Source organism: Thermobia domestica, chromosome 14 (genome assembly GCF_964235325.1).
Source record: "Thermobia domestica chromosome 14, izTheDome1.hap1.1, whole genome shotgun sequence".
NCBI lineage: Eukaryota > Metazoa > Arthropoda > Insecta > Zygentoma > Lepismatidae > Thermobia > Thermobia domestica.
The window spans coordinates 150,721,967-150,741,018 of record NC_137467.1 but is presented as its reverse complement, the minus strand read 5'-3'; the positions used below and the strand labels follow the sequence as shown (position 1 = coordinate 150,741,018).

The 19,052-nt window shown below is 35.9% G+C and overlaps 1 protein-coding gene across 2 annotated transcripts in view; it reads right to left on the bottom strand.

Moving 5' to 3' along the window:
• The window catches only part of btv (dynein cytoplasmic heavy chain beethoven), a 437,347-nt gene that overhangs the window by 332,075 nt on the left and 86,220 nt on the right, over positions 1–19,052 (bottom strand). For both annotated transcript variants that reach the window (XM_081739028.1, XM_081739029.1), the window contains exons 19-22: positions 16,541–16,750; positions 10,335–10,581; positions 4,900–5,049; positions 1,792–1,997 (exon numbers count right to left, since the gene is read on the bottom strand). In XM_081739028.1, coding sequence (XP_081595154.1) covers positions 1,792–1,997; positions 4,900–5,049; positions 10,335–10,581; positions 16,541–16,750 — 813 coding nt within the window. The remainder of the gene's footprint in view (positions 1–1,791; positions 1,998–4,899; positions 5,050–10,334; positions 10,582–16,540; positions 16,751–19,052) is intronic.

Genomic DNA, 19,052 nt, shown 5'->3' with positions numbered 1-19,052 from the left:
ACAGTTATTACAACTAGTAAGTATTATAGTTTCGTGATTGACTAATAATGTTAGTGCATACTCACAATTAATGCAAGAACTGTGAACAAACTGGTCCTGGAATCAATTAATAGACTATTAACATTGTATTTCAAGTACTTCAATAATGCTCAGGTTCCTGTGCAGGCGTACTCGTATTAAGGTATGTTTAAGTTCAAAGTGTAGAATATAATTTTCTTATTTAAGTTATGCTTTCTTATTCAGCTCTTAAAAATGCCTATTTTAGTACAAATTTTCAAGATTTTTTAGTGCTTAATTACCTGTCTATTTACAAGGTTTTTAATGCCAAAACATCCGGGATCTAATGATGAATTTAGTAATATTCTGCGAAATATAATTTTAAGATGACTACTTTAATTTTATTCTATTTTTGTCTGTTTCTTTTTAATCAGTCAAAATGTTTTAACTATGCGATAAGAAACTAATTATTTGATTTTTTCATTTTTAATATGCGAGGGACGTTCGGAAAGTAAGCTTCGGTTGGTTAAGAAAGAAACATCAAAGTAAATAAGAATAATTTATTATATACATCTGAAAACTACTTCTTTGTTCTATTTTCAACATAGTTTCCATAAACATTCAAGCACTTATGATATCTCTTCACTAACTTAGAAATTCCATCAGCATAAAAATCTCCCGCCTGTACCTTGAGTCAACCTGTGACTGCATCTTTCAGCACAGTACTTCTTGTAGCCTAACCTCAGTATCACTACGTCAGATATCACAGTCCTGGAAATTTGTGGAAATTCATCGGAAAGCTCAGAGATCGTTAGAAGTCCATTTCCACGAACTTTTCCATCACTTGTCTGAACGAGTTCATCAGTGAAAATGATGGCCTGCCACTCCTCTCTTCGTCATAAATGTTTGTTCACTTTTAAATGAACGAACCCATTCACGAGCAACTCATTCACTCATCACACTTGGTCCATACACGGCACAAAGTTCCCGATGAATAGTTGCTGCCGAACATTGTTTTGCCGTCAGAAAACGTATGACAGCTCACACCTCGCATTTGGTGGTGTTTCCTATTGCAGCACACATTTTAAGACGCTACAAAACTGGAACTAGTTTTCAGACTATCTTCATTCTACCACGGCTGTGCAAAGCCCCCACTACTTCACGTACATTAACCAATACTTTCTGAACGCACCTCGTATAATATTAGTTATTTCCGTTTTACTTTTATAATGTGTGTTTTATTTCCTGATATCGTACAAAGTGTCGTATTTTTGCTCTAAGTTGTTCGCACCACTCTAATCAGTTTATTATTATCATCCGAACAAACTAAGATAAATGAAAATGAAATGAAATATTTGAGTTTTACGTCCCACGGTTATGCCGGTTAGGCTAAAGGAGACGGTGATAATGAGTAATGAATGGAATGGTGGAAAGAAGAAAGTGGGAGGAAACGGGAGAACCCCGAGAAAACCCACGCACACGGTTTTTGTCCACCACAAAGTCCACTTGGCGGGGGCTGGGATCGAACCCGGGACCCCAAGCACCAGAGGTGAACGCTCTACCACTGAGCCACCGCGGCCCCCAACTAAGATAAATGAAAAGTTCAAATCTAAAAAGCTATGTATTAAGTCCTAGCAATTCGAAATAATATTAAAGATATATCATTTCAAATTGACAGCTCTTGACGCTTAGCAATTTGTATTCATAATTTTTACTTTTTTCCTTTGTCATGTAATAATTACCAAAACCCAATATGAGATACAACCTTGATTATTTACAGAAATGCACACTTACAGCAATTTCTCTTTATTTTCCATCAACGTATTCCACTCGTGTTTCTTCTCTTTAAGAACATCAAGACTCTTATGAAGAACTTCTGGTCCTCCATCTTGTAAATCTGTTTCTCGAGGTCTCATTTGTTCCCATCTTAACTTAAATTTTTCCACTTCTCCTTCTAAATTTCCAAACTGATTCGAAAGATTGGCTTTTATAGTTTCCACCTGGAAAAAGAAACATTTGGATACACATTTTACAGAAGTTTTGTTGATTATGTTTTTGAGTGACTGAAATCATCTTTTTTCAACTAGTTTGTTCTTTTTAAAACGAAAATATATTTCATATCGACATCGAGTTTTATCTTTCAATGTGTTTTTGCAGTCATTTCCAAAAGTTGGGTTTCCAATAATTCTAGACCGACTTCACTCACTCATACAGGGGTAGACAAAAAAATCTAAAAACACTTCATACAGGACACGTAAGTTTGGCCCTCCGCTGTACAACGCGTGTTGCGGTTGTCGATCATTTTTTTGTTTTCAATGTGCCATGTGGACCTTCCTCTTCCGTCAGCAGTAAGCAGTTCACCTGTGAGTGTCGTGATGTGAAAGTGGTGCGGTAAAATGGGCGAACTGACAGACTTCCAAAGAGGCATAATCGTTGGTGCCAGTCTGGTTGAAGCTTCAGTGGCAACAGTAGCGAACATTGTGGGGGTATCGAAAGGCACTGTGTCCAATGTCACGAGGACATACACAATTCATGGGCAAACGACGTCTGTAAAGCATAACAGTGGTCGAAAGACAATCCTGTCAGATAGGGACCGGAGGGCATTAAAACGGATTGTAGCAGCTAAAAGGAAGATCACTGCAACGAAAACTACGTCTGAACTCAATTCCGACCTACAGAACCCGGTTTCATCGAAAACAGTGCGACGGGAACTTCATAAAATGAAAATTCATGGCATGGCCGCTATCGCTAAACCCCTGGTCACAGCAGTAAATGCGAAGAGGCGTATCCAGTGGTGCAAGGACCACAAGGCGTGGACTCATGAGCAGTGGAAACACGTAATGTGGTCCGATGAATCGACCTTCACCTTGTTTCCAACAACCGGTCGTGTTTATGTATGGAGAATACTGTCGCAGGCCTATGATACAGACTGTCTGCTCCCAACTGTAAAACATGGGGGTGGTTCTGTTACAGTATGGGCAGTGATATCGTGGTTTTCCGCAATTCCCATCATTTCATAGCCCTGCATAAATGATGAATGCTAAGGCGTATGAGGCCATTTTGGGGGACCAGGTGCTACCCATGGTCCAAATATTGTTCCCTGATGGTGATGGCATCTAGCAAGATGATTTGGCACCCTGTCACGCTGCAAAAACGGTGAAATCATGGTTTAAGGAGCTCTCCTGGGTCCCACAATCACCAGATCTGAACATCATTAAGCCATTGTGGTCTGAGTTAGAAAGGCGTGTTCGGTCTCATTACCCTCCACCAGCATCTCTTAAGGAACTGGAGCTTGTTTTGGAGGAACAATGGTACAAAATTCCACACACCACGATTCAGGAGCTGTATACGTCCATTCCACGTCGGACCCAAGCTGCTTTGGACGCAAAAGGAGGCCCCACACCATACTAGGTATGATTTTCTCATTTTTGCAAACGTTTTAGATTTTTTTGTCTACCCCTGTATATATATATATACGAGGCGCATCCAGAAAGTAACTTTCCCAAAGGCCTTGAACAGAAACAAAACACAATTGAATGGAAACATTTATTGCACCAAATACAGGATGTGTGTAGCTACTTTTCAACATGTTCACCACATAGTCACCGAAATTCAGACATTTGTCATACCTTGGGACCAACTTGTCTATACCTGTGTCATAGAACTCGGCCGCCTGAGATTGGAACCACTGTTTGACTACCCCCTCCGCCTCTCCGTCATTTTGAAAATGCTAATGCTTATTCCGTTATTGTGAAGCGACGAATCTGCATGATGCGTTCCCGAACAAGGTTCACAAGGTCGTCTGTGATGACGGTTGGCCTCTCACTGCGCTCCTCATCATGCACATTTTGGCATCCTTCTGCAAAATTGTCTACACCACAGCAACGCACGATCTGCTTGCTCATGACGTTAGACCCACAAACATGGCACAGTTGACGATGGATTTCAATCGGCGCTATGCCCTGTGCATTCAAATACTTTATCACTGCTCGCACTTCACACGCGGCGAGGGCTGAATAGAAACGTCCATCTTAACCACTGCCACCATGCTACTGAAAGCACTAGGGAAGTTCCGCTAGAGAATGCGGCATGTTAGGACTTTACTCTCTCATGTGCATGCAGTCATTTCGCGCAACATATGGTTTCCTAGCTAATGGGACGCGTGAGAAAATTATTTCCTGGATGCACCTCGTATATATATTCAGGTTGTCCTTATTTTTCGATTTCCAAGTTTTTTCTGAGCCTCAGTCCCTAAAATGGTTCCATATCATACCAAAATAACCCACATCAAACCAATTAACCTCAATTCGATAATATTAAATGGTGTCCGAAGAGTCCTCAAGTTTTTAATGCATTTACATCTATTCAATATAACATGAGTATGTAGGTAATTTTAATTTCGAAAATATATCTGAAGATGGCAGAGAAAGTTTGTTTGGTATGCGTCATTGCATTGAATTACATAGAAATATTGAACCTTCTTTCCCAGTAAAGTTCTGGTGACATGACAATAACATAAGCAACACAAGTATTTCAAGATATTCGAAACCAAAGAAAAATGAGAGAAAAGAAACATCAAATTCACTGTATTACATTGTTACATAAATAAGAATTATAAATAGAGGAATCAACTTTCAAAGCACATTATATCAAAAAACAAAGAATCACAAATTAAATACGGATCGAAGAAATTGATAAAAAAATCCCCACCATTTAAAAAATACACACATTTTGTAATACAATTTTAATCCGGCTAAATTTTAAATAAAAATATATATTTACTTATTTGGAAACTGTCAAAGAATAAGGAAGTCCTCTCTTCGTTTCCTCAGAAAACACACACAAACAAATTTTAAAGAACATGTTTTCCTCACACTGAACATAAGAAAATTATATCCTTACCTGTTTGCTAATTAAGAATTCATAATTCTCCATAAATGATTGGAAATTATCCCATGTAGTTGCTATTCTACTAATTTGTTCCACTTTTTCCTTTGTCCAAGTAGTTAACGTCTTATTCTTCCTTTGTGCTTGCTGGTATAATGCTTGCATCTGGAACAAACAATATATTTATCATACGCTGAATTTCAGAAATATATATACACACCAGAGCAAACGATAATATTGTTAAATCTCTTCACCACTCCCAGCTCTGTATTACCATTATTATAAAATAAATAACTTTATAAGAACGAACAAATAAAACAACCGCCAAGAACGTCGACTTGGCAGGGGTTGCATTGGAACATAGTCTTCCTTGCTCCGATCTTTGCAGCTATTTCCACATTTTGATGCGCTCTCATTGGCAAGCGGATTCGGACCAGGAAAATGAACTTCATACAGTTAAAACACTCCTTGGAGAGTAGCATACATCCTCTCTCCCTAGTTGTCGAGATGAAGTGCTTCTGACGCGCGTATCAGACACTACCATCTGATGCACAGTATTTGCTGCGTGGTTTGGACCGTCCATATTGTGAGGAATGTATTGTCCCACTGAGTATTCCTAAATACTCACATCTCAGAGAACGTCACGGACTGCGTTCTCCACTAACGCTGCCTTGTGGGGTGATATTGATATTGTTAGCCGGGTACTTAAGTTTATTCATAGTTCTGAGCTTTTTTAGTCTGTTGTTCCTTTTTTTATTGCTGCTACACTTTTGTCTTTTATTCTTACTTTTTTATTGTTTTTTTATATATATTCTTATTGTTATTTATTTTAGTTCATTTATTTATTCTTTTATCTTCTACTTTTGCTTTCTCTTTTTAATTTGAAGCGTTTTTTTTCTAACATATTCGTTTTAGCTTTTCTTCTTCCTGTTTTATTGTTACAGTCCGCGTTAATCGTGACGGGAGCATATAGCCTCGATGCTGACGTCCCCATCACCTCCCCTCTCCCCCTACTCAATCAATCAATCAATACAAGAACCGTGGCAAGTAAGCCGCTAAATATAAAACGAAAATCTAATTATAATACAAAATCAATTCAGTCTGTGAGTAATGCTAATTCCTAATAATTAAATATCGTCGCTCCGCTACGTTCGCTGCCTGCCTACCTGCTTGTAATTATTTGAACATGAATAGTGATGACGCTGAGCATGAACGTGCTCGGCTAGGCCATATTAAATGTACAGTCAGCAACAAAAGTTTGTTGTGTGATAAAATTTATTTGTTCGAAAAAAAAAATCCAATTTCAGTGGCTTAAACCTAAAGCTATAGTAACACTTGTTGCTATAGGTATATGTTAGCTGGCTACCTTTATCATATGATTGAGGCATGGGACGTGGTGCCTTCTATGGACTTTCGTGGATGAGTGTCTGGTTTCCATGCATCATACATGTGGAAAAAGTAACGTATACTACATCTTAGTTGTCGAATGTAGTAACTTAGCATAAGGAGCATGTGGAAATTAAATTATTTTGCCAAATTGTGAATTATAAAGAGAAAAAATGTGTGCAGTGTTTGTTAATAGTGAAAGAAGTTCCATGTTTAGTATGTGGGTAAAATTAAACGAAATTGAAGGTGATAACACTTGCATTCAAGAGAAAAAAGAACTTCGGATTTCATTCGTATTGGACTTTGGTATGTATGTTTTCTTTATATTATTTGCATGGACCTGAAGATTTACATTAATTGGGCTAGTTTTATATATATATATATATATATATATATATATATATATATATATATATATATATTACATGCTCCTGTTTGAAAATTAGCCCATTTGAAGGACATTTGCGGATAGTCAATTCAAAAATCTTGAAATTAAGAATTATATTTATTTCGCTGTTTGTTAATATTTTCTTTTGTTTAATATTGAAAAAAAAACTGTTAATATTCGTTTAGTTCAAAATCAACTTTTCAATTGGAAATTATACTTATTTGAGATAAACCCTGTTATGAAAATTTTTGAGGAAAAATGCAATGTTTTGTACATGGAACTGCCTGTAAAAGCCTGTCAGATTTTGACAGGCATTATACAGGCACCTGTTTCGGCGTAAACACATGTAAAGAAAATATTACAGGCACATTGTCTTCAGGTGATATGCATGTCGAAAAAGTATTAAACTTCTGTTGGAAATTTTGCACAGAAACATGCGTTGTACAGAGCCTGTACATTAAAATGAGAACATGCAATGTACACGTAGTCACCCACATGCGTGTAAATGGAGAAAATATGTGTATGTAAAGTACCTTGAATGGATTGTTGATAACATTCGCAATACAGTAAGAATGAAAAGTATAAGGAAGATCCCTGCTTATCAACATGTAATATACATGTGTGACATTCGCATTACATGTAAATACCATGTATTAGCGTATAGCATGTAAAATGCATGATGTAGAATATGTTATTTACACGCATTTTTTACGTTGCAAGGTTACAACCCTATCAACATGAAAACTACCTGTTTCCGTGAAATAAACATGCAATGATCTTTTAAAAAAATCGATACCTATCTCATGCGTTTAAAAGTGTTCTATTTTCAGGCGAATGTACAGGCGCCTGTAAAAATATGCTTGTTTATGCATGTTTCACAGGCGTCTGTAAATCACCTGCATTTTCTGTCTGGGCCACAAAACATACTATCCGAATCGGTTACTTTTTTATAATAAAAACCACATCAAGTTCTTTCCGTTCGATGAAATTAGTTTGGTAAATAACTTCAGAATAGAAGGAAAATTTGGGTAGTTTTCAGTAAATTAAAAGAACGTAATTTTCTGTACGCTCAAGCCACACCACCGTTATACGTTCCAACTATACCACCGTTATTCCCAAAATAAATTTTACCAAACGCAAAGAACTTTTGTCGCTGACTGTACATAAGGTTGTAATTACTTATACATGCACAATTTTCAGAACTATATTAAATTTGATCCATAATTCTTTTGGTCTTTTATAAAGAGCAAGAGAAAATCACACGTAACCTGTAACCAAATGAAATATGGTTTTACTATCCTTAGTAATGAAAGTCAACGGTTAATGGGGTTGCTCATTGCTTTGGGAGAGGGGTGTTCATTCCACCTTCTACCCCTTTTTACTAAAGTACATGCGACATGTAAAATGCTTGTATTTAAACTATTAAACATTAACTGTTCAACGCATTTTTGAGAGCTTGTACAGTGCTTGTTACTTTTTTAACATGTTGAAGGCGAAACCAGTGTCTGTACATGCATTGTACATTGATGTTACCGACTTCACTGTACAGCGTATGTCCGTTTACCTCAAAATAGATCTCAATACATGCACTTACAGATCAAGAAACGCGTGTTTTCTTTCATGAAACAGGTACGTAACATGCAACATGCATAAAACAGGACCTGGAAAAATGTAACACATGCACTAGACATGCGTTTCCAGTGCCTGTACAGTACCTGTACAGATTTTTCATTTTCGTATGGGTATGGATGTAATATGTTCGCAACAATAATTCTACAATATCTTAATATAAGATACGTCTCTCTTAAAGAATGCATAGTATCAATAAGAAAATTAAAAACATCTAAGTCTAGTGGACCCGATAGCATTTCCACTTACATTTTTAAAAGTTGTGCGGATATTCTTCAATATACATTAACTTTCTTTTAAAATCTGATATTAACTACTGATATTTATCCTGATCTCTGGAAACATAGCAAACATGTATATTTTGGATCTGGTTGTAACATAGAAGCCGCACTTCCTTAACTCAACTATTTCTTTCGCTCACTGTGCTCTGTTCGTGGTTTTAGTGCCCATCTCTCACGTTATGTTTATTTGATGGTATGTAATTCCTTTTTTCATACCATATTTCTATCATCGATTTTTGTCCCTTGTTACCTTACCATTGAAGATGGAACTAGCTTGTTGTTTCGATACGTTTGGAGAATATTTAATTTTCCCACGGGAGGATTTATTGGATCACTGGTTGTTTCCGATAATTTACAGGACATAAAACAAAGAGAACGCTAACATTTAAATCGGCTCTCTGGGTAAATTTTGTTCTTATATTTGAATTTGTTTCTGATATAGTAAAGGACAGACCTAACTATATAGCAAGAATGTCAACGTTAATCCACGTAGTTCCTTCCCATAAATTCTCACATTTATTTGAATTTCTGGTTGTCTCTGACATGGTATTTCAGCATCGAACTTGAACGTCTATAAAGTAGGAAATTATTGCCATCCCCACCGGCAATCCATCAGCCTCTCAAATTATGTCTGTTCATCAAATGTTCTACATCAGTCATAAGGACCGGTAATGTAGGTCTACCTCACCCATAGATTGAGGTACGCAGTGGTTGGGACTAATACCGAAAGAAAGTTTCCTTTTCATTTTCAAATGATGACCTACACGTACCACTGGGCCCCGGAGATGTACGTAGCACCTAAATTGTACGTGCTGCCTGGAGGTGGGTGATGGTGTGTATGTATTAACTTAAGTCGAAATTTGAACGATTTGAAATAGGCAGGCCCAGGAAATAGCAAGCCACTTTTGGAATTTCAGGGGTTCCCGCATTTCGGTTGATTTCTGTCGGATTGTGCTGATACCATTGTATTTGGTACATGGTGTTTTGTCACTAAGGGGAAAGTAAACATGTCTTAACACCCGGGTACCAACACTGCAGAAATCCCACAACGGGAAAACTAGAGGTGAAGTAGACACTCCACAGGTATTATATATCTCCGATGTCCTAGCATGATTGATCAGATCAATGCTTTCAAGATCACTGTGAAGAAATTCGAGCAAGTACAGTAAAGGTAGTGAAGGTAGTGATACTGCACGATAAGCAGGTATTGATGGATGAAAGTTTTTTTTTTTTTTTTTTTTTTTTTTTTTCATAGCAGACGTGTCTTGATAATGCACACTATCAGTGGACTCTACCTAATGTATTGAATTTCAACGTGTAAAACTCAAGTACGCATGAGTAATGGTAATGTTCTACGATAGGTGGTAGTGGTGTCATACAGAATAAGGTATCCCATGATAGTAAGGACTGATATCAACTCAGAGAAGGAAACAGTTTGCCATTGATAATTAGATCAATCGATGTCTGCGGTGCCCTATAAGGCGTAACAGTAGCACCAATATATCATCATAAAACATATTAAAAGTACATATATAACCAAAAGAACAAAAAAAAAGATGATTTTTACGGCTACTAACATTACTGAAAAGGGTTATTTAAGCTATATTAGCTAGAGGGCGAGACCAATAGCGTCAACACGTCTGTATTGATTTGCTGAAATTCAAAAGCACAAAAGGACTACCTATTATTTTAACACTGCCGGGTTTAGTATAGTTAGTATTTTATTCTATCTTACTCTAGTATTAACTCAGATAAACAAACAGTACCTCAGGGGTCTTCTGCATGTATTCTACGTATTTTCCATTAGCCTCTCCTATTTCTTCTACGCTTTCCCGCTGTTTCTGTAAAGTTTCCATGGCATCTGTGGTAAACTTTTCAACGGTCGTCATGTCCTGAATAATTGATCTGTGTAACGAACTCACTAGCGTATCCCAATATCTTGTATTGTGTATCTCAATTTCAGCTCTCAACGGTAAAATGCTCACAGAGAAGCAGTCCACCTTTTCTTCAGTACTGGAAAGGCCAAAATGACAGATATACGTTTGAATTGTTTAGAACACATAGTAACTAACAAACTTAGCCTTGGAGTCACGAATGAATCCTCGTGAGAGTGTGAACAGAGAAGAAAAGAAAAAGAAAGTACAGATACACAGATGTCAACTTTAAATATTAATAGCACATGGCTATGTAAAAACATACAGAATACCCTCCATTACGTGTTTGTTTAATTCATTGTTCCAGGACTCTTACAATGAGTTTAAACTTAATTTGATCAGGACAAAAATTTGGGTTATTAAGCAAGTCTGAATATATATATATATATATATATATATATATATATATATATATATATATATATATATATATATATAGGGTATTTCAAAACAAAACCCGACAAGTTTGGGAGGTGATTCCTGGCACCAAGATAAGAAGAAAGTATAGGCCAACCTAATACTTCCTTTCCTAAGCCATAAATGGTTCCTTTCGGAGTTATAGGCTATCAAGAACATGAAAAAAATGAACTTTAAAGGTCCACAGCTCCAAAATTATGTGACTTACCGTAGTCGGGTCCCAAGACTTCACCTAGAAAATATTATGTGGCTATCCAAAAATACATGTTTCAGAATCCTAAGGCACTCATGCAATGATATTCATAGAGCAGTTTGCATATAATTTGAAGTACTCACCAACTCCTCTATAAAAAATTTGGCGGAAGTACCGCATGATTCTGAAACATGAATATGTGGATAGAGCACATACTAGTTCCTCAATAAAGTCTTGACCCGACTACGGTACATCCCATAGTATTGGAGCTTTTGAAGTTCATTTTTTTTATGCTTTCAGCAGCCTATAACTCCTATAACTCCGAAAGGAAGCATTTGAACACAGAGGTTGGTCTATACTTTTCGTCTTATCTTGGTGTCAGGAATCATCTCCCAAACATTGTCGGTGCTGTTGAAACACCCTGTATCTCTCTCTCTCTCTCTCTCTCTCTCTCTATATATATATATATATATATATATATATATATATATATATATATATATATATATATTTCTGGGCGTTGTTTTACGGCAATGTCCAGAAATATTCTCTTTAATGTGTACCTTCTCTTTTCCTTTCTTCCCTCTTCTTGTTTTCTTTTACTGAGATGGTGAAAGAAGTGTTCTATTTAGAACGTTTACAAAAATAGAAAACTGTATTAGGTTCGAGAAGCATTTGACTATAATGTAGGTTAGGAAATGATTGTCTGTGTGGAATTAAGTTTTATTCAAATGAATATATATATATATATAACATTTTACAACACAGCAATGAATAACAATATCCTACGTGTAGAATCAATGATGATATATTGTTGAATCGTTGCTTACCAACATGTTTTTCATAAAATAAAATAAAAATAATAAATCAAACAAATTAGTTGGAGAACGGCACAGATTTCTACTGAACGCAGTAAGTACTTGAGCTCACTCATTGATATTGCAAACTATGAAGTAGTATTTAGACAAATAACGGTATATTTATAAAATCGTAATTGTCTTGTCGGTAGATCTGTGCAATTTCAATCATTTATGATGTGTAGAATGTCAAAGTAGGATTGGGTTTCGAAATTTGCCTGTGATAACAGGATATAGGTGCACAAAATGCACAGTTTTTTTAAAAGACAGTTTTTCATTAGTATTTTAGAATATGTATTTGTTTTACTATGATCAAGCACTAGTGCAAACAAATACTAAGTTACAATATTTTTTTACAAATAATTCATATATATATATATATATATATATATATATATATATATATATATATATATATATATATATATATATATATATATATATATATATATATATATATATATATATATATATATATATGTATGTATGTATCTATGGCGTATGCTGATGATGTAAATTTAATAGGGGATGATAGGAGAACAATAGAAAGAAATGCAGAGATCTTATTAAACGCTTTCGGGGACATGGGTTTAGGAGTAAATGCAGAGAAAACTAAATACATGGAAGTTCGTCGGGACCATAATACGGCAAATTATGGATGCGTTTAAATATTAAATAATACTTTTGATAAAGTGGATACTTTCAAATATCTGGGATCAATATTAACAGACGAAAATCATATTCACGAAGAAATTAAATGCCGACTAAAAGCAGGGAATTCGTGTTATTCGGTTCAAAATCTCTTGTCGTCGAGAATTCTGTCGAGGAATTTGAAACTTAAAATACAAAACAAAAATCATGCCTCTTGTTCTGTATGGTTGCGAAATATGGTTGCTTACTCTGAGGGAGGAACATAGACTGAAAGTATTTGAGAATAAGATCCTGAGACGAATATTCGGACCCAAGAGAATGGGAATAGGGAATGGCAGAAACTCCATAACGAGGAACTACATAATTTATACGGTTTACCAAACATTGTTAGGGTCATCAAATGTACAAGGCTCAGGTGGAGAGGTCATATAGCCAGGATGGAAGAAGGAAGGAACGCTTTGAAAGTCTTGACTGGAAGACCAATCGGAAAACGACCATTAAGAAGACCTAGGCGCAGATGGGAGGACAATATTAAGGTGAATATCGCAGAAATATGAATACAAAGTAGAAACTGGATCAAGTTGGCTAAGGATAGAAGTCAGTGGAGAGCTTTTATGAACGCGGCATTGAACCTCCAGGTTCCATAAACCATGGAGTTTTATATATACAGGGTGTTAATGAACTATACCGACAAACTGTAAGAGGTGATTCCTCACATCAAAATAAGAGAAAAAGTTCATATGGGCCTATGGCGAAAAGTGCATCGTTTCAGAGCTAAGGCTGTCCAAAATCGCGAAAAAGCTAAAGTTCAACAGGCCCTATTTCGAATGTGGATGGTGTTCCTTATCAGCGTAAAGGAAGCCACGCATACACAATCCAAAAGTGCATATTTCATCAATTTTCAATAAGTGTACAGGGTATTCCCTACAGGGTGTAATTCTCAGATATGTTCTCAATAGAATTTTCAGATATACCCTGACTTCAAGGAGGGTCCAAAGTAGGCAGGAGGTAAGCCTTGACAACAATGGACATCCAATGCTTCGGAGGGGAGTCGGAAGTGTTGAGAACCGGCAGCTCCATTTTTTTTTTTTTTTTTTTTGTATGTGTGTTCGGAATAACGTGTGATACGAGGTATTTCGTCATGGTATAATTCACGTTTTCTCCACTTATAAGCGTGAAAGAAAACATCCCAGCATGCGTTTTCCCGAGTACGAGAGACCATGCTGCTGACGATCCTTAATACGTCCGACATTGGGCCAAATGATTTCTTGCTCACTGCTATCAAGGCTTATCATTTGCCTACTTTGGACCAATCATAAAGTCAGAGTATCTCAAAATTCGGTTGATGGCATGTCTGGGAATTTCACCCTATAGGGAATACTCTGTACACCAATTGAACATTAATGAAATTTGTATTTTTGGATTGCGAATGCGTGACTTCCTTTACGCTGATAAGGCCCACCATCCACAATCTCTCGAATTCGAAATAGGGCCTCTTAAAATTTAGCTTTTTTGCGATTTTGGACAGCCCTAGCTCTGAAACTATGCACTTTTCCCCATAGGTCCATATGACCTTTTTCTTTTATTTTGATGTAAGGAATCACCTCTTACAGTTTGTCGGTATAGTTCATTAACACCCTATATATATGTATATATATAATTAAATAATACAAAAAACCCTTTCATACATATATTTTTAGATAAAACAAACTAAAAATATTTCTTTAATTGTAAATGAAAAATGAAATCGTTTAGTTTTACGTCTCACGATTACGCCCTGTAAGCTAAAGGTCACGGGAATTGAAGAACTTCGAGAAACCCAGAACATGATATTGTCCACCACAAATTAACATTACCTGGGATCAAACCTGGGACTCTACGCACCAGAGTTGAATGCTCTATCATTGATCCATTGTAACCCATTGTTCAGTTGTACATATCGTCATATCACAAGCCAATACTCGACTCGACTTACACAATATTTCCATCTATACAAGAATATGTACTACGAGACGCACCCAGAAAGTAAGCCAACACTTGACTCGACTTACACAATATTTCCATCTATACAAGAATATGTACTACGAGACGCACCCAGAAAGTAAGCCAATACTCGACTCGACTTACACAATATTTCCATCTATACAAGAATATGTACTACGAGACGCACCCAGAAAGTAAGCCAACACTCGACTCGACTTACACAATACTTCCATCTATACAAGAATGTGTACTATGAAACGCATCCAGAAAGTAAGTTCCGAAAATGCTCCAAGATGTCACGAGAAGTCAGAGTGGAACGTGCTTGAGTAGGAAAGGAAGAGGAACATGTAGCCATAACCGGGGGCGAGTGAAGTTGCGTGGGGCGAAAGAACTATGACACCGTAAATATGGATGCAGTTTCCCGAGTGATCAGATTTCTCCATGCTAAGAAACTGTCGTTGTTAGAGATCCGCTGGAAGTTGTGTAAAATGTAAGGATCGGACACTTCATGAGTAAAAGTATCGTCACAAGATGGTACAGACTACACCAATGTGAATTTCAACCACGAACACTGTAGTGGCCGACCACGGCTGTTGGGATCTCTAACCATTTTTCCTCCTACAGTTACGACTTCCCGCTCAGCGACTTCTACCTGATACGATTCCTGGCCGGACAACGTTTCGACAGCGCAAATGAATTGCAGATGGTCATGACATCCTCCTCTTGGTGAAATAATTCTTTGACGCAGGTATACAAAAGCTGGTGCCGTATTATTACAAATGCCTTAACAAGGTTTAAGGTTTATGCTTACATCGAAAGATAGAGTATGTATCACTAACTCCAACGTAATATATATATATATATATATATATATATATATATATATATATATATATATATATATATATATATTAGTCAGAAATTTTCTTGTAGGCCTTATATTTGGAGAACTACATACGTGTAGCCAAACCCAAACTACCAGTTCAGTATGATGCCCTTAATCCGTAGAAAATACGAAAATTAGATCTAGGGCCATTCAAAAACTTTCTGGTCCCTGATCCAAAAATGCATGAAAAGATCCAATATATTTCAATCGAAAATTTTCTTATAGGCCTTATATCTGGAGAACTACATATAGTGTAGCCAAACCCAAACTATCAGTTCAGTATGATGTGCTTATTCCGTAAACAATACGAAAACTTGATTTAGGCGACAGTTCAAAAATTTTGTGGCCCCTGATTCAAAAACTAATTATTGGCCAAGATCGCAATCTTTGGATCCTCTTTTTCTTTTTTATCATTCCTAAACTTCTTGTTCTGGTGTTCGTCTTTCATTTCCCAGTTCATCAGAACTTAGTTTCCACCTTTGACGTGAAAGACCCGGGTTCGATTCCCGGCGGGAACACACGTGGTTTGGATCCCACGTTAATAGGTTCACCACGTCTCATATAGCCTCATTGTTCAAAGGAATGCTAAACAGAATATCAAATCAGTCAGGTAAGATAATCCCTTTTCAATTTCTATTGTGTTTATGATTTATTTTTTATCGTTTATTATGGATTTATTTCTACTTATTGTATCAAGGAAAGTATAATACACTACCAGTGTGATTATAATCAACTTCGCTGAACACTTTAGCTTTTCTTATTTTGTTTTGCCCATTCAAATGTAATGCGAAAAACTCTTCTGTTTATATTTTACACACTTAATACATATGTCAAAAATAAGATCACTTTAACTATCATTAATATATATATACATATTCAGAAAATTTCAATATAACTTGTACTTTGGTTTAAATTGGAATTTCAAGGATTTTTTTTTTTAATGAACGAATACACAGTTTTAAATGTATTTTTTCTTTAATTTTCTGATATCCATTCGAATATTTGAAAATTCGAATGATTGGAGTTATATATATTGTAATTCGAGTTTTACCTGGGTAATTTGGCGATTTCTTGTCCCCAGTGCTTTGAAGCTTTGAAGTTTCTATCCCAATCCTCCCACGTTTTTAAATGTTTCTCGGCCAATTGGTCCAAATTCACTGAGCCTAAAGCTACCCAATCATAAAATCTCTCCTTCACAGCTTCTAATTTCGTGAACAGTTCCTCCGCCTTAGCAAATAAGTGAGCAAAACGACTGGCATTCCTGCAAAGAAATGTGTGTTAGTTTAACTTAAAATAAATCAATGTATATCGTCATGCTTAAATAAATATACCCGTACGAGGAGGAGGAGGGGATGATAATAATGATGATGGCGGTGGTGGTGGTTATGATGATGATGATGATTATTATTATTATTATGATGTGAAACCCGCTTAATGAATACCTTTCAATAGCGAACACTTTCATCACACACACACGGATAATCTTATACTCCCAACGTTCTACTAACCTCTTCATAATGAATACGAAGTATTCTCAGCTCAAACGTACTTAGCCCAGAAAATGCTTTCAACAATTTGAAACTACATTTTCCATTGATCCCTTTGACGGATCTAGAAGTTACAAGCATTTATCGATTAGAAACTAGTGGCTGTAAGATTACACGCAGATAACTAAATCTGTAGGATTAGACGGCAGGCAACTATAGCACAACTATAGCACATTTTTTTCCTCAAGAAATTCACAAATCATCATGATTGGTTAGTTCTGCTCACATTTTCAGTATTTTATAATAATACTGCATGTTCTTAATAAGTTACTTTTACTAGAGTCAGTAAACGAATTAACAAACTTTACTAAACATATGACTTATGTTTGAGAACAAACTTATCACACAAACACTATATGTTAGCAGTACATGTCCATATAAACATATCCCCAAGCGACACTTTGTTCCTATACAGAAGGACATTTCCCCATTATGCCCTCAGTAATTCGAATGCAAAGTACAGTATTTTGATAGTAGCCTACATTTACTAACTAACTCTATGGCCTACGAAACCCAGAGGTTCAACGCCGCGTTCACAAAAGTTCTCCATTGACTTCTGTCCTTAGTCAATTGGATCTAGTTTCTGCTTTATGTTCTTATTTTCGCGAGATCCATCTTAATAATAATGTTTGGTAAACGGTACAAATTATGCAGTTCTCGTCATGAAGTTTCCGCCATTCCGCATTCCCGTTCCTATTGAGTCAGAATATTCGTCTCAGAATTTTATTCTAAAATACTTTCAGTGTGCGTTCTTCTCTCAGAGTAAGCGATCATGTTTCACAACCATACAACACAACAGGCATAATTATAGTTTTATATATTTTAAGCTTCACATTCCTCGACAGAATTCGCGTCGACAAAGGATTTTGAACTGAATAATAACACGAATTCCCTGCTTTTAGTCACATTTAATTTCTTCGTCGATATGGTTTTCGTCTGTTAATATTAATCCTAGATATTTCAAAGTATCCACTTTGTCGAAAGTATTAATTGATATTTTGACACATCCATAATTTGCAGTATTAAGATCCCGGCAAACTTCCATTTGTTTAATTTTCTCTGCATTTAGTTCTAAACTCATGTCCCTGCAAGTGTTTATAAGACCTCTGCATTTCTTTCTATTGTTCTCTTATCACTGCCTATATTTACATTTATAACAAATGTATTTACTGTAAACTGCATATAATTACATGAGATGTGAGTAATCTAAATTTGTGTAATCTTTTCTTAACGGACACTTTTAATTTACAGACAAATAATTGGTGTCCGTTATTGAGAGGTTTCACTGTAATAATAATAAGTGACTCAGAATGCAGATTTCTTAAATAAAGAAACGGATGTCCGCATAACTTTTCATCCGCAAGTTTTGATTGATTAGTGACACTGCAATAGTAGACAGATAATTTGTTTTAAGTACCCATAGTGAATGAAATTCCAAAGTCCCACATAGGATTGAAAGGAACCATATTCCTAAACAGAATCATAAACTATAAAGAATTAATATGAAAAAAATAGTTATAGACTTTTCGAAAAAAAAAAAAAAAAAAGTGTATGCAAACTTGCCAACACCTATACCTCCCATTCCGTATGTTTTACATAAGAAATGTATTATACAACATTATACCGTGTAGGTTACTTATAAAATATTCATTTAGCATAGCAATTTAAGGAAAGAACAGAACAACAGAAAGTAATGCACAGGTGTTATTAAACGCTTGTAGGGACACGGGTTTAGAAGTAAATGCAGAGAAAACTAAATATATGGAAGTTCGTCAGGATCGTAATACGGAAAATTATGGATGTGTTAAAATATCAAATAATACTTTTGATAAAGTAGATACTTTCAAATATCTAGGACCAATATTAACAGATCAAAACTATATTCACAAGGAAATTAAATGTCGACTAAAAGCAGGGAATTTGTGTTATTATTCAGTTCAAAATCTCTTGTCGTCGCAAATTCTGTCGAGGTATTTGAAGCTTAAAATATATAAAATTATAACCATGCCCGTTGTT